General features: G+C 50.9%; 9 protein-coding genes across 9 annotated transcripts; 6 read left to right on the top strand and 3 right to left on the bottom strand.

The window, feature by feature from the left end:
• Positions 1–598: 598 nt before the first annotated feature.
• VTN77DRAFT_307 (uncharacterized protein) lies at positions 599–1,234 on the top strand (the record flags this gene model as incomplete). Its single annotated transcript, XM_069418979.1, has 1 exon — positions 599–1,234. The coding sequence occupies one exon, from the start codon at positions 599–601 to the stop codon at positions 1,232–1,234; it is 636 nt and encodes a 211-aa protein (XP_069282670.1).
• A 1,178-nt stretch (positions 1,235–2,412) lies between these two features.
• VTN77DRAFT_308 (uncharacterized protein) lies at positions 2,413–3,168 on the top strand (the record flags this gene model as incomplete). The annotated part of the gene is made up of 3 exons (XM_069418990.1): positions 2,413–2,779; positions 2,874–2,941; positions 3,028–3,168. 3 exons carry the CDS (start codon positions 2,413–2,415, stop codon positions 3,166–3,168), a joined length of 576 nt encoding a protein of 191 aa, XP_069282671.1.
• Positions 3,169–6,467: 3,299 nt separating this feature from the next.
• VTN77DRAFT_309 (uncharacterized protein) lies at positions 6,468–7,195 on the top strand (the record flags this gene model as incomplete). Its single annotated transcript, XM_069419001.1, has 3 exons — positions 6,468–6,548; positions 6,611–6,749; positions 6,801–7,195. 3 exons carry the CDS (start codon positions 6,468–6,470, stop codon positions 7,193–7,195), a joined length of 615 nt encoding a protein of 204 aa, XP_069282672.1.
• A 1,348-nt stretch (positions 7,196–8,543) lies between these two features.
• VTN77DRAFT_310 (uncharacterized protein) lies at positions 8,544–10,038 on the bottom strand (the record flags this gene model as incomplete). Its single annotated transcript, XM_069419013.1, has 2 exons — positions 8,544–8,930; positions 9,001–10,038. The coding sequence occupies 2 exons, from the start codon at positions 10,036–10,038 to the stop codon at positions 8,544–8,546; spliced, it is 1,425 nt and encodes a 474-aa protein (XP_069282673.1).
• Positions 10,039–11,089: 1,051 nt separating this feature from the next.
• On the bottom strand, positions 11,090–13,216 carry VTN77DRAFT_311 (uncharacterized protein; the record flags this gene model as incomplete). The annotated part of the gene is made up of 1 exon (XM_069419024.1): positions 11,090–13,216. The coding sequence occupies one exon, from the start codon at positions 13,214–13,216 to the stop codon at positions 11,090–11,092; it is 2,127 nt and encodes a 708-aa protein (XP_069282674.1).
• A 1,273-nt stretch (positions 13,217–14,489) lies between these two features.
• VTN77DRAFT_312 (uncharacterized protein) lies at positions 14,490–16,050 on the bottom strand (the record flags this gene model as incomplete). The annotated part of the gene is made up of 2 exons (XM_069419035.1): positions 14,490–15,512; positions 15,610–16,050. 2 exons carry the CDS (start codon positions 16,048–16,050, stop codon positions 14,490–14,492), a joined length of 1,464 nt encoding a protein of 487 aa, XP_069282675.1.
• A 110-nt stretch (positions 16,051–16,160) lies between these two features.
• On the top strand, positions 16,161–16,602 carry VTN77DRAFT_313 (uncharacterized protein; the record flags this gene model as incomplete). The annotated part of the gene is made up of 2 exons (XM_069419046.1): positions 16,161–16,281; positions 16,382–16,602. The coding sequence occupies 2 exons, from the start codon at positions 16,161–16,163 to the stop codon at positions 16,600–16,602; spliced, it is 342 nt and encodes a 113-aa protein (XP_069282676.1).
• Positions 16,603–18,146: 1,544 nt separating this feature from the next.
• Positions 18,147–20,351, top strand: VTN77DRAFT_314 (uncharacterized protein; the record flags this gene model as incomplete). The annotated part of the gene is made up of 5 exons (XM_069419057.1): positions 18,147–18,280; positions 18,344–18,460; positions 18,519–18,708; positions 18,765–19,860; positions 19,918–20,351. The coding sequence occupies 5 exons, from the start codon at positions 18,147–18,149 to the stop codon at positions 20,349–20,351; spliced, it is 1,971 nt and encodes a 656-aa protein (XP_069282677.1).
• A 1,056-nt stretch (positions 20,352–21,407) lies between these two features.
• VTN77DRAFT_315 (uncharacterized protein) lies at positions 21,408–22,499 on the top strand (the record flags this gene model as incomplete). Its single annotated transcript, XM_069419068.1, has 2 exons — positions 21,408–21,660; positions 22,078–22,499. The coding sequence occupies 2 exons, from the start codon at positions 21,408–21,410 to the stop codon at positions 22,497–22,499; spliced, it is 675 nt and encodes a 224-aa protein (XP_069282678.1).
• Between the last annotated feature and the right edge of the window lie 139 nt (positions 22,500–22,638).

The raw sequence follows: 22,638 nt of genomic DNA on the forward strand, positions 1-22,638 counted from the left end.
AGAGAGGTGTCCATCTTATGTCCCCTTGTCTACTACTCTTATCGAGACAATATATAAATATATAAGGGAAAACTGGCATATAGCAAACCAATAAATCACGACAAGATGACTCCCAAATACAAGGACATCTCAGCCATTGCACGGAAGCGCCGTGACGATTTGTTGGCGGCTGCTTATGCCCTCCCTGAAATGAACGAGGAAAGTCTGCCAAAGGATCTGAGAGCTTACCCAAAGGAATCAGGCCTCTTCACAACCGAAGAACTCGAAATCCTCGACTTGGATGCTGTGGAAATTCTTCAAAGAATCAAAGATAGAAAACTGACTTCGGTGGCCGCAACCAAGGCCTTCAGCAAAGCAGCAGCTGTTGCACAGAAATTGGTAGGCAGATAGATTTGACAGAACAGCCAAATCACACTAATCTTTCCACTTTCCACAGACGAACTGCGTTACGGAGGTTCTCTTTGCCGAAGGACTGGAGAGGGCCAAATATCTGGATGACTACCTCGAGAAGAATGGGACCGTGCTCGGTCCGCTCCATGGTCTGCCATTGTCTCTCAAAGACAACTTTATCACCGCTCCGCACCCAGCTTCCATCGGGATGGCAGTGCACGCAAACGAGCCGACAGAGAAAGATGCCCTCCTGGTGACCATGTTACGGGATCTGGGAGCAGTTTTCTACGTCAAGACCAATGTCCCGACCGCCATGATGATGGCCGAAACGACTAACAACATCTGGGGAGAGACCCGAAACCCGATTCACAAGGGCCTCTCCCCTGGAGGCTCCTCAGGCGGAGAAGGGGCGCTCATTGCCATCAAGGCCTCACCCCTTGGAGTGGGAACGGACATTGGTGGAAGTATCCGTATACCCAGCGCGTTCTGCCATCTCTACGGTCTGAAACCGTCCTTCGGGCGCTTCTCGACGTGGGGAGGCAAGCCAAGCATCCCCGGTCAAGATTTCATATATTCCATCTGTGGACCCATGTCGAGGACTCTGCAGTCCGTGAGATTATTCTGCGAGGCCGTCTGCTCAGAACAAGCAGCGCCCTGGAATCTCGACCCCAAGATCGTACCGATCCCGTGGAGAAGGAATGTGATCCAACCGCCAGGCAGAAAGCTCAAACTGGGTCTTCTTCGCCACGATGGGAGGGTGACTCCGCATCCTCCTGTTGAACGTGCGTTGGATATTGTGAGGAAGGTTCTAACGGACGCTGGTCATGAAGTGTTTGATTGGTAAGCAATGAATGACTGATATTCCAGTTTTGGAATTGCGAGATTGACTTGCTTTCTTTCACACACAGGGATCCAGTATACCACCCTGAACTGAACGATGCAGCTCTGGAGGCGTTCGCGGAACTAGGCAGTGACGCCATTATTCCACAACTCACTGAGTATGACGAGCCTGTCAAGGCCATCGAGCGCCAATTCGGGGCAGATCCTACCAAGTTCAATCCAGCCAGGCTGCGACAGATGATTCTAAAGAGGAATCAGCTTCAGAAAGATTACCTCGATCGATGGGCGGCGACGCAAAGAACGGAGAGACACTGATGGACGGTATAATCAGCCCGGTCGCGCCACTGGCAGCTAATCGCCTCGGATTTGCACAGACAGAGCAGTATATCTCTTACACTGTTGCCTGGAACGTGCTCGGTAGGACTCCAAGAGATTTAACTGAATGTCTTTTTGAGCATGAGGCTGACGTCAGATCAGACTATTCAGCATGCACATTCCCTGTGACATATGCATCTCAATCGATCGACGTCAAACGCGGAGCGGAATGGCAGCCTCTCAGCGAGCTGGATAAGTTGATCCAAAGCGATTACGATCCCGAATTCTATGACAGGGCACCTGTATCATTGCAGTTGGTAGGCAGGCGGCTGGAGGAAGAGAAGGTGCTGGAGATGGTGGAGGTAGTGTCCAACGCATTGAAGGCAGCTGGGTATTGACCTGCTTCGCTTTCGATGTCGAATTATGTAGTTGATCCCAGTGAGCCTTGAGGATGTCTGAAGGAACGAGTGAATTCATGAATTGTAAAGTGTTTTGAGAAAGATCAATATGACCTCTCTCTCCTCCTCTTTCATATGAAAACTCACTTCTCCTCTTATTCTCAGTTTCACGGGAATATCTGTGCCAGTCAGTCCACTTTTTCTTTACAACAATCCGACTCAGTCGCTCTTGCCTGATGAGGCAGTCTTATTAGCCCCGCCAACCCGACGCGACTTCCGCGTTCTCGCCAAGCCCGGCAGGAGCTCCGGTTGCCATGTGCAACGGATGACATCGTCTGCTTCTCCACCAGTTTGCCAACCACAAATCCCTCCACAAGGAGCTCTTTCTTCAGCATATCAGCACGAAAACGTGGAGATTCTTTTTTTTTCCCCAGCTATTACTGGCTTCTCTTCTTTTCGATCTGCAATCATGCCGCCGCGTCGCCGAACGGGCCAGAGTGCCACCACCCGTCAATCAACGCTTTCCTTTGGATCAAAATCCAGAGTTACCAAACCTTCTTCGACGTCCGTTTCCGCAAAGAAAATCAAGGATGTTGACTATATCGATGAAGCTGTTTCAAAGGCTTCACTTGACACTTCAGTGGACGCTCAAGCCTTAGTAGCCCCGCCATCCGGATTATCCCAACCGCACATCGCTGAAGTTGTCGTGAGAGAACAAGCGAAGTCCGAAATCGAGAAGCCCCTGACCGAAGAAGACCGAAGAGCACTGAAGATTACTGATGCGGATCTGAAAAAGTACTGGAAAGCGGAAGAGGAAAAGAGGAAGGCACCTCGGGGTCAGTAACCCACGTCACGAGTCCTGATGGGCGAGCTCGCGCATAGAGAGCAGAAACTACAATATATCAGGTCTGAGGCTAATTCGGATAACAGTCCATCAGGAAGATCTTGACATTAATGAAAAGATCCTACGACACTTCGACCTCTCCAGCCAATACGGGGTGCGTTGACCCTTTCCCTTCCCTCCTGACTATCGTCCTAAGGCTTATTATCTGCGGGAGTGATGGCTGACATCCTTGATGAACAGCCTTGCATCGGAATCTCAAGGTTGAAGCGCTGGAGACGTGCTCATATGCTCAACCTGAACCCTCCCCTTGAAGTCTTGGCTGTGCTCCTCAAAGATCAGACCGTGAAACAGCGAGCATATGTTGACGAGCTGATGTCGTGAGAGGTATGAACACTGATACGGATGCTGATGAAATTGCGTGTAACAGCGGCAGCATCAATGGATTGCTGTAATCGGCTCATGCCGAGTCTGTGGCAGGGTGGCTGGCTGAAGCTGGTCCATGGGAATTCGGGATGGCGTTATTGGCGTTCATGTGTAACATTATGGACATACCCTGGAATGTGTGATGACTTCCGGTTTGTACAATAATATAGCTTACCCTGGGTTGTGCGACGTCGTTCAATGTGTGAAGAAAGTCTTGTGAATGACTCATAAATGAGTTATGCAACGACATTCTGCTTGCTATTTGATATTGATTTTCTCTGTTGGTGATATAAGGAACATTCGGTGCCAATGAGTTTGGTGAAAGACGGTTCTCTTTCCTGACCTGAAGAATTCGGCACTCTCTGATCGCAGATCTAGCGATAAGATGGTCAAAATTAAATCATCAGAGCCTGGACTCGAGATCTGCGCTATACTTCCTAGTTGTGTGGATCAGGTCCAGCTAAAAAGGATGGCCGATAGCTCACGCAAGTAAAGTCAAGAAAAATGCAGATAACAGATCTTCGACGATCCGCAGACCGCGGTAATAAGTAGCTGCATTAATAAGGCAAGTCAGGGGCGATAACATCACTCTTCAGGTGTATGACGAGATTTGGGAAGGCACGTATTACACATATCCAAATTAGTTGTCACAGCTCTATTTCAACATCAGCTCATCCTGAATTTGTCTACCTTGCTGTTGCGTCCTTTCATGTTTCCTCCCAATCTTACTCGTGCGACTATATCGCGACGCAAAATCGAATTCTGACTGCCGCTCCCCGAGTTATGCTGGGCACTGCCTGCACCACACAGTACGGCGATTTGAGACAGTCAGTATGGCTCCGACCAAGAAGGACATGAAATGAGAATAGCAGTCGATTGGAAAACTGAATCGGCATGGCAATTAGGTCCAACTTTCGGGGTTGGCTCCACGCACAGGGGCGTACCTGAAAGGCTACGATTGTCCTCAAGATGTGACCTATTAGTAATGACTGCAAAATTATGGGGAGAGAAGGTACGTTAGGCTACACATATCATTTCTATCGGGGTGTGTTTCCAATTACCACGGCTCTGTCTCTGTCGATCCCAATAAGAGTGCCCTTGAACTGCTACTTTGGATGAATCCAGCTAATGATCCTTTCTAAAGCCATCGAACGTCTAGAATACCCAGGATATAGACTGATATCGATCCTTTGCCACTCACTTCGCAGGAGCCAACCGCCCTCGGATTGCTGAAATGGTAGTGCGGGGCTGGCTACAGCACCAAGGAATAGCCCCTGGAGAGCGTGACATCGGTGCAGGTCGACCAACACCTGACCTATCGCCAATTCGGAGCCAGTCACAAGTTTTTTTTTTCCAGTCCAATTGGCGAGGATATATCCAGCTCCTTGACTAGCCATTTCTCTCGTCGACTGAGAGCCCGTCGCCGGATCTCAGTTCTGGACGAGCAGGAGTCTGCAGCTGGGGATCAAGAGTCATAGGAGAAGAGAACCAGAAGACAATGTTCTCTGCTAGATCTTACTATCAGAGGAAAGAGGTATTATGGGGACATCACTGCACTTTTGGACCTGTTTTGGAGAGACAGCTACCTCAAGACTGGCATTACTCCACAGAAGCTCCGCTTGGCCCCCTCGTTGCTGTTGACCTTGCCGGCAAATTCAGCGACACTTCCGGCAGCTGCAAGCTGCAATTACTCCGTATTCGAGTCTTCGATCTTGGTCATTGCCATTCGATTCGATACTCCACTGAGTTGAATCTCCATTGGATGATAATTTTTTTCTAAAAAAAAAAAGCTTCAGAGGGGCTAAAGCTTAGGCCTCGGCACGAAGTGTTCCTCCATATCCTGCCAGCTGACTTGTCAAGTTCGAATCGCTTCGACCGATGAGGACGAGGGCAACAGACTGTTGGAAACCTCGGCAATCTCACACGTCGTCTTGGATGCGGATATGATTTCCCATACTTCACCCACCAAACTTTCAGAGTTAAAAATAGCAGGTCACCGAGAAATCCATTCACGCTTGTGGAATAATTACTCGACGCAGGTACGAACCTTGATCACACCCATTTTCGAGATCGTCTGTCAACCGGCGTCGAGGAACGACTCAACCGGAGCCAAACTGACCAGGAGATTGCGATGTTGTAACCATGTACGGAGCATATACCTAGGTACGGGAGTCCTTACACGATCTCTACCACCTAGGTAGCTTCTCCGCAGCGCCTTTCCTGGGTGGATGCAGAGTGGATGCACCCAGAGTGGGTCAATCATCACACAGGGTTTCGGCACGAGTCCGTATTAATCTTTCTCGTCACACACATGAGCGGACATCAGGGCCTGTGACACCGGGGAAACGGACAGAATTTGAGTTGAAGACTGCTCAAACTTTGGAATGTTCCAGGACATGGCTAATTTTCGACGGTTGATGATGACTTTTACCCGAACAGCACTGTTGCATTGATGAAGCGCTGGGTGTTGAGATTTCTTAGCGTTGCCGCCAAGAAACCTTAGTGTCCTTACCCCGGATCAGGCGTGCCCTAATCAAGCAACCGCCTAATTTCCTCCTCCAGGATCGAGCATGCAACGACCCCTCTCTCAACAAGGCCATCCACCAATTGCTGTCGCAGCTCTTTTCCTGCGTGTGCTGTCTGCCAGCCCCTTGCCACAGCACTGAGAATCCTTGCTTTTTGGATGGCAGTACGGAGTACATACATATGTATGCCCTCTCAATTACGTCTGTAGCGTCTGCTCATTGTCTTTGTCTTGATTATTGTCATGCTAATTGTTTTTAGAATTGCGGGGTTTGTTGGCTCCCGAGGGCCCCGTTACAATCTCTATGAGTGGCGCATATGGGAAGAACCAATATCTGAGCCGCTAATCGACGATCCATTCAATGAGACCCTGGCCTTGCACCCTGGCCTTGAACATGCCCAATAATTTTCGGGAAATGAGCCGGCCGGCGGCCTTATTTGTTATGTACTAGCAAAATCCCTCGACACGACGCTGTGTGTAGCCGCCTATGTGATAGTTCCGGAAGGTCTGCTAAGGGGCTCGAGCATACCTCCGGTGCCTCCTGAAACTTATAAAGAGGTCTTTGCAACCCTCCAGTAGACTTTCTCTCATTCGACAGCCATCACTCGTTTACGTGGTCGATTCAGCAGGGTTACCAAGGAAGCAATACAGAGCATCGTTTCGCATCTTCCATCTCCTGCCACTCGCTTCGCCCTTAATACGCTTCTTCAACAACACAGGTGATTCAATCAAGATGCAGTTCTCTCACGCTCTCATTGCTCTCGTCGCGGCAGGCCTTGCCAACGCCCAATTTCCTAACATCCCCACGTGCTCGGTAAGAATCCCCATCAATCACATACATTTTAAAGGATAGTCCCGTCTAACAAGCCGCATCAGATCAACTGCTTGGTGACTGCTCTCAGCAATGATGGGTGCTCCAGCCTGACCGACTTCGCTTGCCACTGCGAGAAGCCCAACCTCGTCAGTGAGGTCACTCCTTGCGTGCAGAAGGCTTGCTCTGTGGCCGACCAATCTGGTAAGTCTCGTCTCCATCGACTTCGCTATGCCATGCTGATTATCGCGACAGCCGTCTCCTCCGTCGTCGTCTCGGAGTGCTCTGCTGCCGGCCACCCCATCTCTGTTCCGCCCGTGGGCAGTGGTTCCAGCACCAGCCCTGCTGCTTCTTCTTCTCCTTCGGAGACCGTTACCCCCTCCGTCTCGGCTCAGGATAGCTCCTCCGCCTCTGCTACGGCCACTGGCTCGTCATCGGCGGTTCCCACTCCTGTTGTCGGCTCGTCGCCCGCCCCCATGATCTCTGCCCCTTCTCCTACGGTTACTGGCTCGTCCAACTCTACCGGCGCGGGCAGCAGTAGCAGTGCGTCTCCTAGCACGCCTATCTTCACTGGTGCGGCTTCCAACGTCATGAGCAACATGGGCGGTGTTGCCGGGGCTGTTGCTGCCGTCGCGGCTTACTTCCTGTAAATGCATGAGAGAAGCACGTGTGGAGGAGGAGGAAGATGAAGACGAAGATGGTATATAATGAAGACAAGACTCGACTCCATCTGAGTCTTTTTTTCTCCCTCCTTCCCTCCCTCCCTCCCTCATGCATGAATGACAATGACATGACGTGTAATGTATATTACAACTTCGATCATGCTTTTCCTCATGCGTGACGTCGTGCCCCATTAATTAATCACTTAATAATTGATTACAACGGGGGTTCACATCGCATCGGGAATGGTTCATCCAAATCCTAATAATGTGTGTACGTAATAGGTACCTATTACCTAATGTTTTGCTGTCGTTCCTTTTAAATAAGACTTGAATTGAATTGGAGAGGTCTGTCCCTAAGAGTTTAAATATTGAGAATAATCAATCTCTTCCACGTGCTTTGCTTTCATTGCTTATAGCAGATCTGATCGCTCAGTCGAAAGGACTTGTTCCAGGTATAATATATATGTGATGATTTCAGAGATCAATCAAACTGGTACCGTAAATGCCGTAGTAACATTGATTGGGGATATTTCACGTTTTTTACGTTTCATATCAAAACCTACCTAATAAACTACTGAGATAAATAGATAGATAGATTGATTAATTGATTAATTGATTGTTGTATTCAATTTGTTTTGTTTGTCCGACTTGTCAGCTACGGCCCCAATTGTGCAGACTCATCAACCTTATATATATACTGTACTGTATGTACATAGTGCCATTCCTTATATAAGAAAGGCTCGGTGAAATCATGATTCGTACCTTGTATCCTTATATTGTAGTAGTAGTAGTAGTAGTAGTAGTAGTAGTAGTAGTAGTAGAAAGCCATCAGAAGCCAAAAACCCTAAGGAATCCCACGGTACACTAGACATAACTCTTGTTGTAGGATATGGTCTGTTTCTAACAAGACCATGGATTTGGATTCAATTGAACTGAACTGATACCTAGATAGACAGATCTATAAATAATCTCATTCGTTCACTTGTGAGTTATCTATGTTGTCATCATGCAAGAATGCATCGTCACGTATGTAAATTGTAGCCCAAATCCAGCTGAACCCATAAAAAAATTAGGGGAAAAAAAAAGGCAAATCAACATGCAAATGCAAACATGCATATCCCTTCCCTTCTCTGAACTCCGACTCCGACTCCGTCCCAGAAATCAAGTAAGTCAAGGACATTTTTTACAGAACAGAACAAAGACAGAATAGCAAAGAAAAGAGAGGAAAAAAAAAAAGGAAAAAAGTGCCAGAGACGAGATGAGACGAGATGAGACAAGATTAGACAAGACGGACAAGACAAGACTGGATGAGGTGAGGTGAGGTGTAGGTGATGGGTTACGGAAACACCCAATCCGGCTTCGAGCATGCAGAACCAAGCTTCTCGGCCATGGGCAAGATGCGCTCTGTCATCCAGCCTGAATGCACGGTTGAATCCGTGCTCCTGCTTTTGCTCCCGCTCACGCTGACGCCCCGCTTGACGACCTTCGAGGTCAGACATCGCCCGTCGGAGTGGAAGGCGTATTGCAGGCATCCGGCGTCGTTGAGACAGTGTTTCTCGCAGTCGTCAAATGAGCTTGGGAGGGTACTATCACCGTCAACTGCGACAATGGCTGGATCCTCGGATAGGTTGTCCCAGTCAGCGCGCGGGGCGAGAATGTTCGGGAGAATCAGTTCGCGGAAGACGTCGTTGTGGAGGAGCAGCTTTGTTTTCTCGGGGTTGTCCTGAAGAAATTCGTCAGTATACGAGCTACCAGTTCATACGTGACGATTGGCTACTGGACTGGCGACCTACCATTCGAAACCACTCTCGATCGAATTGCCATAGTTCCTCGATGTCAGCAGGCGTCATGTGGTGGTACGAGACCACCGGATAGCACCACGTTTTCTTATCATAGCTCTCGCCGAAGTGGTCCATGTCCCACGGCCGGGAACCCTGCAGCATGGGCCATGACCAGGTCAGAGGCACGCCAACATCGGCCAGCACCTTGCCCAGCACACAATCTCCAGCCCATTGATCAGCTGTCAACCGGTCTAACTCTTCCAGATGGCTGGCACGATACTCCGAAACCTTCCTCATCGCCGGGTTGGAGAGGACGAATCCCGACCCGCCATGCCCGAAGACAATCTCGCCTATCTGCATCTGGCAGCCGAGGTATAAAGGTCGATCGGGATCTAACTGTGCGAGCCACGCGATCAAGTTCGGCCACATCAGGTACGTGTCTGCCTCCATGAAAATGTACCATTTGGCGGTGGGCTGCACCGCCAGCGCGACGTCGATCATGGGCAGGAACTTCCATTTATCCAGCTTCCATCCTGGGTTATTGATCCTGCCGAACGGCCCGTTATAGTCGTCCCCAAAATCCGCTTTGCTCAGCCCTTCCCGTCCCGATTGTTGCACGCGATTGTAGATCTCGAATTCCGGAATGCTCTGCTTGATCTCGTGGCTGACATTGCGCAGCACATCGTGGGTCTGCACGCCCGCGATCTTTTCTTCGAAGTCGGAGAAGATGACATAGTGCGGCACGCATCGCAGGGTGGTTTGGATATGCACGGGAACCTTTTCCAGCGCCTCGGTCACGCCGGTCTTTAGAACGACCAGGACGTCTTCCATGCCAGGAAGCGGAGAGCACGCGCCGTGGCCAGCAGTGCTGCCATTATTTGTGTTGTGAGGATCGAGCGGACGAAGATCGGTGAGGAAATTTTTGAGGAGAGTTGAATTGACGCCCGTGTAGGATCTCAGCAGCAGGTGGAGGATGATCAAGCTGAGGAACGGAGAGAGGAGGAGAATCCAGCAACGCCCTCGACTGCACAGACGGGTGGAGAGCGGCATCGAGGGCGGGGGCACAATAGAGGACTCATAAGAATACAGAATACGGAATGGGAATGAAAGGAAACGAGAAAAGATAACGCACCCCCTCAGTAGACAGTCATCTACTGAAGAGTAGATTCAGAAAGAAGAATTCACCAAGCAAGCGCCAGCTGTGAAGCAGGCGGCAGAGGCAGGCGGCGCATTCTTCAGGCGGGCAGGACCCAGCAAGAAGGAGAATGAGATTACAGCGCATTCTCCACCTGTTACGTTTATCGATTCATCAGGAAGAGTGGCATGGCAAGGCATGGCATGGCATCACGGATCACCGGATCTAGCCGGTGGCAGGTGGACCAGCACCAAGAGCCCACTTCAGCTCTAAGAACTGACGATCGATCCTGACGAGTCCAACGAACGAACGCGTGGATGGGCCATTATTATTATTGGCGTGGGCAGTCCAGAGTCACTGTTGAAACAGTCAACCTTGCAGCACTAAGCGAAGGAATTAACCACCAGCCAATCATTGCAGCATGCGTCACAAAGAGAATCCGCCACACGGTCCCCACCGACCTCAATCAGCATCGAAACGAAACAATTCCTAGATAGATACCTAGGTATGTGATCGTTGATGTTGTAGTGTCTACTGGGAAGTCACACAGCAGGCTGGTCGAAACTGTGATGCATTGACGCGCGGGAATTTGGCTGGTAGGACAGACAGGTAGACTATTATTAACCTGAGTTCCTTGTTAGGCGCCGGAAACGTTTTAGTTTAGGACAGTAGTACTGCACAAAGAGTCAGCTATGACGACGACAAAGCACTATCGAATCACTTACCATTCAAGATCCAGTACAGTGCATGTTTCTTCAGACTCTCCTGATTTGCTGTTGTTTGTCATCCGCCAATCTCCTCCGTACCGCTGGAGTTTCATCTCCGTAAGCTTATTCTTATTCATATTCCATTGACGTAGCGACCCGAAACATCTCAAGCCAAAAAGCTAAAGAATGATGGTCTAGACCTGAGAAGTCTCAGATTACGTAGCTATGTCCAACCTTATCTAAGTAAGCTGACTACAGACTAAAGGGTTGATGTTGATAGAATCGAGTGACTCCCCGGCGACACTCCTACAAGAGTGATATACCCGCCGTTTTGCTGCACATCCCTCCCTCTATTGGACGTAAAACCATCCCATACTTCCTCTCCGTCGAGATACACTACTTGCTTGCTGTCGCTTTGGGAAATGGATATATCTCCCACCGTCCCCTGAGGGACGTCAACATTGATCGTGATCTTGCCCCCATCGACACTCCAGTCAACATACACCGGTCCAAACTTGGTCGCCTGTTGTCCTCGCGCCCAAGTCACGCCGGCAGGAAACGATGGCCGGACGGAAAAGCGCTGGTATCCTGGCGCAGTCGGCTGGATCCCCAACAGGTAGTTCGTCAACGCGGGCAGCACGCCCGTCGACCAGCCGTGTGCCATCGATGTGTATGCGCCTTCGTAGGCGGAGCCATTCGCACCGATTCCCTCCCAGAACGTCAATCCGGGGTCGTGGTCCGCCATCCAGCCATAGAGTCGGCGGATTTCGTCGATTGCTGAGTCTGCATCCCCCGTGAGAAAGCGCGCTGCGATGTCAAAGTAAGAGATAAACGCATACACTCGCGTGGAGCCTCCCGACACGAGGGAGTCGTTGTCCATGAAGGCGTTGCCGTAGGGCAATGCGGTATGGCTGGCCAGATAGTCCAGAGCAGACCGTGCCTGAGACGAATTGGCGACTCCGGCAAGAATCGCGATGGCGTTCCCATCTTGGCCGTGGCGAACGCTGCCTGTTGAAGAGTCGAGATAGGCGCCTGTATTTGCATTCCACAGATACTCGTTAATAGCTTGGGAGACTGTCTCAGCTCGCTGCTGCCACCGAGCTGCGTCGTCTGTTTGCTGGAAAACGGTAGCAAGCTCTGCCGCGTTCTTCAGGGCCAGGACATACAGCGCATTGAAATACGTGATCTCACCCTCTCGCGGCAGAAACGCATAATCCCCATAGCCGCTGGTGTTGTTGAGGCCCTTGGAAAGCAGACCTGTCGTGGCATTCGTCACTGAAGGGTACCAGCTATCCAGGACTTTGACAAGATTCGGATAGTAGGTCTCTGCGTAGTCGAGGTCGCCTGTGTAGAGGACGTAGTCCCAACTCGTGGTGACCCACCACAGGGGATAATCGAATAGTGGGAGTGTGTAGTTGTTGATCGAAGCCGGTGGGATCCAGCCGTCCTCTCTCTGGTGGTCAGCCAAGTCTGCAATGACATTTCGCGCTGCGACGTTGGCATCCATATGCGTAAGATATGCCGTCCGCGCAGATACAGCCAGATCACCCACATAGGGATCTCGATCACGCTTCGCACCATCGAAGATCACCGTCTTCCCCAGCAGACTCGGACTGGCCGCGTCGCGGGGATCGACATAGTCTGCCAGAAAGGTATCAATGACCATCTCATCCGTATACGCCGCATCGTACCAGAACCGATTCAGCTGCTCGTCCGAACACTCGAACCAGCCCGTGTACGAGGCCGGCAGGCCCAGATAGGCCGTGAAATTGAGCGAGAGGGACTCGATATCGACGGCGCCGTACGGCTCTGCGTACGGCGCGTCCGAAGCCAGTGCATCGAGGCTGAGCCGCAGGTACCTGAACCCGTGCAGCCCGTCTGCACAGACTTGACTGCCATACTGACAGCCGTGGACATCCGTCCACACGACAGGAGCAGCTGGAACGGCAACCTGATCCGTGCCTGGCGTGATGGTGTCCCCGTTGTCGGACCGGGTGAAGTCCGACACTTTGGTGAGATACTCCTGCGTCTCGGAGAACGCGAGCCTGATGCCTGGGTTGTTGGCAGAAGCCCCTGCGAAGGAGATCTGGAGGAAGCCGACGACATTCTGGCCGAAGTCGAGCACCACTTGTGGGACGTCATCTGACGACGCGGCGCGATACAGACGAGTGACTCCTTCTCGAGTGATGAGGGCCTCCGCATTGGACACATTCCCGCTCCGAGAGAGGATCGCAATGGGTGCGATTCGACGGCTCTTGGGAGCGACGATATATTGCTGCCAGGAGGTGTTATCAGACGGTATGAATGTGCCAGCGTCGACGAATAGGCCGTATTGCAGAAGAGGTAGAAGATAGAGAAGAGGTAAAGGTAACCAAAGAAGATTCATGATGTAGGCGGTATATATACCTAACCTAACCTAACCTCTTTAAATTATGTACAGTACAGTACTTCCTCTCGCCTTTCTTAGAATAACCCTATCTTTGTTGAGTGTTTGTTTGTTTGCCTCTCACTCATGGAGAGCAAGTTCATATATTGTATGTACATACAGTACAACATTCAAAATCTCAAATCAATCGAGGAGAGTAGGTACAGAACCTAATTTCGGCATTTCGGGTTAATTCTCTACGAAAAGCTAGCTAGGGTTGTATTCTACGGAATCTGGGGTAAAAAAAAATGCGGGGAAGGACGGCGGGTAGCACTCGTAGCACACACAGTTTAATAGCTTCTCCTATAATTACTTCCTAGGTAAGTAGAGTAGCTGATGTGCTAAATGTTTGAATTTCAATACTTACATTAGGTACATACGTACCTCTGACCCCACTCTGATGTTGCATTGTTGTGTTGACTCTTATCAGAGTGCTAGTTGTGATGGCACAGGCAAAAGAGAAGAAGATCGAAGATCTCATTTGGCTACCTATATACATGTATATATAGAAGTCTCTATTAGCATTAGGAAACCCCCCTCCAACCTCCAGAAATACTCTTTAATATCTGGATATCTCTATCAACAGAACTTGCCAACTAACTGATCCCAGAGATATGCGCGAGCTGAGCTGTCACACTAGCGATAAGTGGTAATATCCATAAGCCAGGTATTTACTATGATTAATGAATGGCTTTGGTAGTAAAGTTGGTTGGAGATACATACGCCAACGGAGTTGTCCGTTGGGTCTCATCGGATCTTGCATTGTATTATATTAATTAAAAAGGGATATCTCGCGGCTAAACAGGAAGAAGGCCTTCACCTCGCACGTTGAGATAACGAGTAAGACACAATAGGAATAAGGGGCTGACAGGTACCCTCTAATATACTACTGCAGTACGTCATTCCAACAAAAATCGCAAGGTGCTTTAGTGTCGAAATCGCCTCCTGCTAAACAGCCTGGCTGCTGCTTCATTTCTCTATCTGCGACTTTCCTAAATGGAGAAAAAGATCATCGGCAAACCGCCTTTTTTCGTTTTGGAATCGCCTGCATCATCTTCTTCATCCGGCCGGAAATAATAATAATAGTAGTAGTAGTAATAATAATAAAAAGCCCGATCATACCATGCCATGCCCGTGACAACACAACTATTACAAACACCAGTACATGATATAAAAATGGGATGCGTGCATTATTAAGAGAAAAGAAATGTTCAATCAGACGTAGTGTAGTCATCTATGCGGCACCAAACTCCTTGATGTCGGTCTTCTTGCCGAGGAGGGCGAGAGGAACAATACCACTGACGTGCATGTCCGGTCCATACACATGCATGTTCAGGCCCAGCTCCTCGCCAACGGCCTTGATGTTCTTGAGACCCTCCTGGTAGTTAGGACCTGCACGGCGGACCCAGATCTGGACCTTGTGTTCGTTGAGCGATTGCGCAACCTCCCGCAGGGCACGGATCACACCCTTGAACGTCGTAGCCACGTTGGTGAAGTTGGCAATACCACCACCGATGAAGAGCACCTTGCCGTCGGGGTGCATCGGGGCGCGCAGCAGGAGGTCGAGGATGGTGCGGGCGTAGTTGTAGGTCTGGGTCTCAGTGGGAGCTCCCGAGTATTCACCGTAGTTGGCCAGCTCGCTGACGAAACCAGCCGAGGCAATCGCATCGGCATACACGACGGAGGCACCACCACCGGCCACCAGAGTCCAGATACGGCCCTTCGGGTTCAGGACAGTGAGTTTCAGAGAGGCACCGGTCTTGGCGTCCATGTCCGCAATGAACTTCTCCTCCTTGCTCAGCTCTCGGCCGAAAGGTGCAGGGAATTCCATTGGAGGACCAGCATCGATGTTGACCTTGCCATCATCCTGTTGAGTGGAAGCGGGCAGACCCAGGGCGGCCGGGCTGCGAGCGATAGCCCACTTGGTACCACACTCGAATTCGGCAGTCTGGTCCAGCTTGGCTGCCAGATCGAGGAAGTGCACTTCAGCGGAGGTGCCCTCAGCGTTGGGGATGACGACCAGAGGGTTGATTTCGAGGTAGGTGAACTGGCAGTCGACGTAGACGGCGTATAGGCGAGAGATGAAGTCAATCAGCACGTTGTGAATACCCTTGGGAACCTTCTTCAGCAGAGTCGCGGCAATCTCCTCGTTGGAGGGGTAGTTCTTGAGATTGACGGGGATCAACAGCTTCTCTGCCTTGGCGTCAACGTCGCCGACGTCAACACCACCCTCATGGGTGAAGAGAACCCAGTCACCCTGATGATAAGTCAGTTAGTTTCTTACATCTCTGAAATATTTTTTTTAAAACCGGAGAGCTCTTGACGAGGTCACCCGAGTTTTTTTTTTAACTTACCTCTCGCACGGAGTTGATGTTGATGTAGTATTCCGTCTCCTGGGGGTGAGGCACAAACGGCTCAACCAGGAACTGTCTCAAAGTGCCCTTGACCGTCTCAACCTGGATCTCCTTGCCCGCACGCTCCGCAATCCAGGCTCGCGCCTCAGCCCAGGTCTTGTTGAGCGCCAGGAGACCGCTCTTGCCTCGTCGCTTGATCAATTGGTCTGGTTTGGCCACGAACTTGGCACCCTCGGCCAGCAGCCACGGGTAGGTGGTCTCTGCCTGGTCGAGGATCGCGTTCACATCAGCGTCTTCAGGGAAGTGAATGGAAGCCAGCTTAGGCGGCGGGTTGTGAGACGTCGGAGGGGGAAGCGGCGTAGGCTTGATGACCGGAGAGCGCGTGAGGTGGTAGTTGAGGATGGCCTTGCCGTCGGCCTCGAGAATGGATTTGGCGGACATCGTGACTGTGGTTGTGTAGTATGGGATGGAGGAAGGAGCGGGCGTTTGATCGCTGTCCGACGCAAAGGAGAAAGAAAATTTACGTCGCAACGATTAAAGACGCAACGAAAATGGGAGAACAGCGAGCTGGGTATGACCAAAAAAAGGCGCAAGGGGAGGAGAGGCAGCTGGCAGAGGGCTGTGATCGCAAGAAGCACCACGGTGAAGGGAGGGCCAAAAAAGGCACTGGCTGTGGGTTCAATAAGCGGGACAGGCGATTGTTCCAGGTCCACAGTTTTGCCTTGGGTGGCAGCCTGGAGACTGGCTGGGGAACGCGTTGAGCAACCTTAAGCTGCGGCGGTGGAGGCGCCGACCACACCGGGGGCTGACTTGGCGGGCAGCGAGGCTAACGGATGTGTCAAATGCAGCATGGGCCATTCCAGTCCCTGGCAAACCGGTGGGAAGCCCCGACGGGGAGCCGCCTTGTTGGGGCCGCCCAGCAACGACTTGTTTACTCCGGACGGAGTACCGTGTTCTCCGTCCCCTCTAGCGCCGACCATGAACCAGCTTTAGGTTCAATAACCAGGTTAATTAATTATCCTTATAAATTCCTCTGACGTGGACATCTGATGTGGACATTTGAGGGGAGATGCTGCGTGTTTGCACGTTGTTCAATCGAATTCTACTACTCATGTTGATTCATCATCTGCAGCAGCCGCTACTGTAGTCGCGGGGGATGCTGCTTATCTGGCTGGAGCATGGGCCAGTAAGGCACTCCGTACTCCGTAGTCTCCACTCCATTAGGTGCAGCAACACTAGTCTCGATCATGCTGACCGAAGAAAAACTCCATAATTCTCCAAATATTCACAAATATTATTAATAATTATGATTACCATATATTAATAAAATATTCCTATGGAACATCTGATACTCCGTTATAATTTCCCGAGATGGAGCTTAGGTCTGTCGGCGAGTTCTCCAGTTCCAGCGCTCGGCAACTTTTACGGAGTCCTTCCGGGGCTTAGTCTCGGCGTCCGCACTCGGGTCCCGTTTGGGGTTCGGAAACCCTGAGCGAGCTCCGTGCACTGCACCGCCATACTCCGTACTCCGTACAGAGACCAAGCAAGCAGAAGACAATCGGTGTATGGGTCCTTAGTCCTCCGTATTTTCTATCGCTGTACAGAGTACGGAGTACTAACTCGTGCTTAGGGTTCTACGTGTCTATTATTCTCTGCATTGACTGCGTCCAGTCCCGAGCCGAGTGATCTTATGCGCATGCCATCCCCATCTTCATGTGCTAATTACTTGTGCTCCGTGCAGCAGTGGCATTCCATGGATCCTGTAAGAAAGGGCCCACTGATCGAGGGGGTGCATTGGGGAGCGCTAAACCACGTCGGGGTTACGGTGATCCCGGCTGCGTTTCCCGCCCTTTTCAGGCACCAACAAAGTTTCCCGCCGGGCAATGTTGATGGTTTGCGCTTGCCAAAATCATGACCGGTTGGACCCCAAAAAGGGCTGACAGGAGGAAGCCACGACCTCCGAACCCCGAGTGAAGATTGTTTTGTTGGGCACTGGAAGGTTAAGCCACCCAGAGGTAGTACGACGGACTCCGTAGTTGCCATTTGCCAATCCAATCTGATCTGGAGGGAAGGTCCCGCCCGCCGTTTGCCTGTGCCAACTTACTCCGTACTCCGGGTCACTAGGCTCACTATTCGGTAGGGCCACACGTAGCTTGTCTCCACTGTCCAGACCATCCCACACGACTCCTTGCTAAGGCTCGCAGGGGCCGCTTCGTTGGCTGCCAACGTTTTTTTCCCGCCCAGGTCGCGACATCCAGCTCCCGACCACGCCCTTCTCATTTCACTTTCCATTATTGTTGTGCTTCTGTTCATCTCCCACTCGTCATTCTCGAGCAGCTTCCAGTTGCTGTTGTGAAGCTCTTCTGTTTTAATCTTTGCAACATTGTCAAGTAGACGGGGTTGCTGACAGGTAGGTGGAGAGCTTCCTTGTCGCGCATTTTATGCACATCTCCTAGAGATTTTGATCATTTTTTATCTCGCGAAACTTGAGCGTGACTGACAAAAACTTCAATCGCAGCAGCAGAACAACGACAACCATGCCGTCTATCGCTCCTGAGACCAACGGAGTTCACTCCGCCAACGACAACATCACCCGTTTCAACCCTCCCAGTCGCATTCTGACGCCTCTCGAACACACCCTCTTCCACAACAAGACACGATGCTTCGTATAGTGAGTCGCGCGAAAGCAAATATTTGGTGTGATGATCCGGCTTTTTAGCTGACAGGAGAACAGTGGTATGCAGCCTCGAGCCGTGCAGGGCATGCTCGACTTCGACTTCATTTGCAAGCGCAGCACCCCTTCCGTCGCCGGTATCATCTACACCTTCGGCGGTCAATTCGTCAGCAAGATGTGAGTTGCGACAAAAATAGCCATAGCCTTCCATACTAATACCGTTGGGAAAAATCAGGTACTGGGGTACTAGCGAGACCCTCCTCCCTGTGTATCAGAGTGTCAGCAAGGCCATGTCCAAGCATCCCGATGTTGACACTGTCGTCAACTTTGCCTCGTCGCGATCCGTCTACAGCTCTACCATGGAATTGATGGAGTACCCCCAGATCAAGACCATTGCCATCATCGCAGAGGGTGTCCCAGAGCGGGTAGGGAGCGGTTCCGTTATTCATCTTGGAAACCTACGTGCTAACTGTCGTCGCAGAGAGCACGTGAAATCATGGTTGTCGCCAAGGAGAAGGGCGTCACCATCATCGGCCCGGCCACCGTCGGAGGCATCAAGCCTGGCGCCTTCAAGATTGGAAACACTGGTGGTATGATGGACAACATCGTCGCCTCCAAGCTCTACCGCAAGGGGTCGGTGGGCTACGTTTCCAAGTCCGGTGGTATGTCGAACGAGCTGAACAACATCATCTCCCAGACCACCGATGGTGTGTACGAGGGTGTCGCTATCGGCGGTGACCGCTACCCCGGAACCACCTTCATCGATCACCTGCTGCGCTACCAGGCCGACCCGGAGTGTAAGATCCTCTTGTTGCTTGGTGAGGTCGGTGGTGTCGAGGAGTACCGTGTGATCGAGGCCGTCAAGAACGGCACCATCACCAAGCCTATTGTCGCCTGGGCGATCGGTACCTGCGCCAGCATGTTCAAGACGGAGGTCCAGTTCGGTCACGCCGGTGCTTCGGCCAACTCCCAGCTGGAGACTGCCGTCGCGAAGAACCAGGCCATGCGGGAAGCTGGCTTCTATGTCCCGGACACTTTCGAGGACCTGCCCAGGGTGCTTTCCGAGCTCTATCAGAAGCTTGTCGCCCAGGGCACCATCAAGCCCGGTCCCGAACCCCAGCCCCCAAAGATCCCCATGGACTACTCCTGGGCGCAGGAGCTGGGTCTCATCCGTAAACCCGCCGCCTTCATTTCCACCATCACCGATGACCGTGGCCAGGAGCTGCTGTATGCCGGAATGCCCATCTCGGATGTCTTCAAGGAGGACATCGGTATCGGTGGTGTCATGTCTCTGCTGTGGTTCCGTCGCCGCCTGCCCGCCTACGCGAGCAAGTTCTTGGAGATGGTGCTGATGCTGACGGCCGACCACGGTCCCGCTGTGTCGGGTGCCATGAACACCATCATCACGACTCGTGCCGGCAAAGACCTCATCAGCGCTCTGGTTTCGGGTCTGTTGACTATTGGTTCCCGCTTCGGTGGTGCTCTGGATGGAGCTGCCGAGGAATTCACCAGGGCATTCGACAAGGGCCTGAGCCCTCGTGAGTTTGTCGACACAATGCGAAAGGAGAACAAGCTGAGTATGAACCCATCTGTTTGCGCCTTTTTTTTTTCCCGCCTGCTGACGTGAATTATAGTCCCCGGTATCGGCCACAAGGTCAAGTCCCGCAACAACCCTGATCTGCGTGTCGAGTTGGTCAAGGAGTACGCGAGAAAGCACTTCCCCAGCCACAAGCTACTGGACTATGCGATCGCAGTTGAGACGGTCACCACGTCCAAGAAGGACAACTTGATTCTCAACGTTGATGGCGCTGTGGCCGTCTGCTTCGTGGACTTGCTCCGCAGCTCGGGCGCCTTCTCCGCCGAGGAGGCCGAGGACTATCTGAAGATGGGTGTGCTGAACGGTCTGTTCGTGCTGGGCCGTAGCATTGGTCTCATTGCCCACTACCTGGACCAGAAGAGATTGCGCACCGGTCTGTACCGCCACCCTTGGGACGACATCACCTACCTGCTCCCGACCATCCAGAAGGGTGCTCCGGGCTCGGAGGGCCGTGTCGAGGTCAACATTTAAGCGCACTCTTTTCTCTTCTTTTTTTTTTCTTTTCCATGAGGCCGGTGTTACAGCGGTTGGATCTCTATCAGCTATCTATGGTCCAAAAATTCTCGTGTGGTGATGGCTCAAGCACGTTTTTCTTTTCTTTTCCTTTTCTTTTTTTACCATTTATTTCCCCATTTTAATTCCTGAACGTTGCAATTTGATTTTGCAGCGTGTAGTCTAAATATGTGGCATGACTAAGGTGATGGGCCTGGATGACTGTACGCATGTACTAGGGAGTAGAATTTATAATAATGGTCAACAGGAAATACATACAGGTAATTGATTCATATTGTTTCTTCGTCTGTTAAGATTGTAGATGTTGTAGATGTACTCCTAGATCTGTAGATCTATGGAGAACACAGCTGTTGGCGGAGAGGTTCGCTCTACGAGATGGAGCACGTGACACTGTCCGTTCTCGAATCCTGTATCAATTCATCCGAACTGTGGCTATTCGTGATGGATAAAATAACATATATGGACTGCATCCTGTTATCTGAATAGTTTCTACAATTTTCAGGAGATTTTGATGTGTATGTATTCTGACGACGGGTCGGAGCTCTGGGCTAGATGAACTGTATACAGCATTCCTTCTGATTGGCCAGCAAGAAGGACCAACCCATCCAGTGGACTTTTTCCGCCTGGCAGAACTCTGTTACCTCATACTTCTTACTACTACTTTTACTGCTCGCTATTCGATTTCATTTTTATTCCTTTTCTTTAAGAAACAATAGTACTTTACACTTATGACAAGTGTATCTGTTCTTTCGGATTGATTGACTCAAAGCAAACACTTGGGTTGGATCAAGTGAGGTCACCTGACTTCAAACGTCCGGATCGAAAGAAGTTGCATTGCAACCGGTCATGTCACGATGAGATGAGATTTATACCAGAACACATTGGCTGAGATATTGCAATATTCCTTTCGAACTTGAGAGAGAGAGGGAGTCAAATTAGAAAACCCGATAGAGCCTAAAAACACAGAAACAAAAACAAGACAAGAGAAGAGGTGACAAAAAAAAATAAGCCAAAATGGTCCGCATCAAACACCGCTATCTCCTCGTCGACATTCTCTATCCTGATCTGTCATCATCATCCCCATCGACGACAAAAGTATCATCATCGGTGCCAGCATCACTCCAGACTCATCTCCAATTCCATGCCCCCACGTCGGACGCCCTGACGCCGGGGTTACTGGCCAAGATGCTGCGCGAGGAAGTCGCGGAGATGTTTGGGGATTGGGGCGTGGGGAGACTGGGGGGTGCGGGGGCTGGGGGCGTTAGTGGTGAGTTATTATCTCGTATTTTGATTTTATTCTTGTTTCGAATTTATCGAGTTCATTTTTGTTTTTCTCGTGTTCTGTTTTTGTCTCTGTCTCCGAATTGGTTTCCTCTCGTGGGTTTGTCGGTGCAACTCCCATAGTTGAGGTTAAAATTGGGGGCTATATTTCGGCCTCGCTGACTCTGCATATTTGCATTGGTGTCTTAAAGAGTATGCGCATCGCTGTGTGTTATGTCTGCAACCTGCTGATTGGAGTGACATTTTTGTCCTTTTCTTGTCTGCTTTTCCATTAATAAACAAGCTTTGATTTTGTATTTTGTTGTGTCATTTGCCTGTGACAAACTGCCTGAATTGTTCTGACCTCAGCCCTACTAATTGCTCACCTCATTGTCATGCCATGCATCATGCTAACGAACACCAGTCAAATATCTCTCCCCCGCTACATCGACCGCCATCATCCGCTGCCCACGTGCGTCCTTCCGCCTGATCTGGGCCGCGTTAACCTACATGTCCCATGTTCCCGGGCCCGGGCCGTCGGCAGGGGCCAAACGACCTTCCTCCACCTCTGGCCCCCGCCACCCCCGGCCCTGCGTATTCCGCGTGCTGCGTGTCTCCGGCACGATGCGCAAGGCCGAGGAAGAGGCCATCCGGAGGGCGAGACGAGAGATTCTACGGGCGAAGAAGGAACATGAAGTTGGCGTTTTGGAGGGATTGGTCGGTAGTAGTAGTAGTGCCGGTGCGGCTCGAAAACAGCTAGACAATGAGGACGAAGATCATGATGCGTTTACGATGGATGTCGATGAAGAGGATGACTATGATGATGAGGAGGAGGATGGGTATTGATTGATTGAATGGCTGAAATTATTGGTTCGTCAGGCTCAGATATGTCTGTTTGACATTCGGGCTTTGACGCTGACAGCACAAGGTCAAGCTTCATTTACTTGACGAAGAGATGGTGTTTCACTATGTGTACTGTACTGTA

The sequence above is a fragment of the Rasamsonia byssochlamydoides genome (genome assembly GCF_041956645.1).
Source record: "Rasamsonia byssochlamydoides strain NRRL 3658 unplaced genomic scaffold VTN77scaffold_1, whole genome shotgun sequence".
NCBI classification, from domain to species: Eukaryota; Fungi; Ascomycota; class Eurotiomycetes; order Eurotiales; family Trichocomaceae; genus Rasamsonia; species Rasamsonia byssochlamydoides.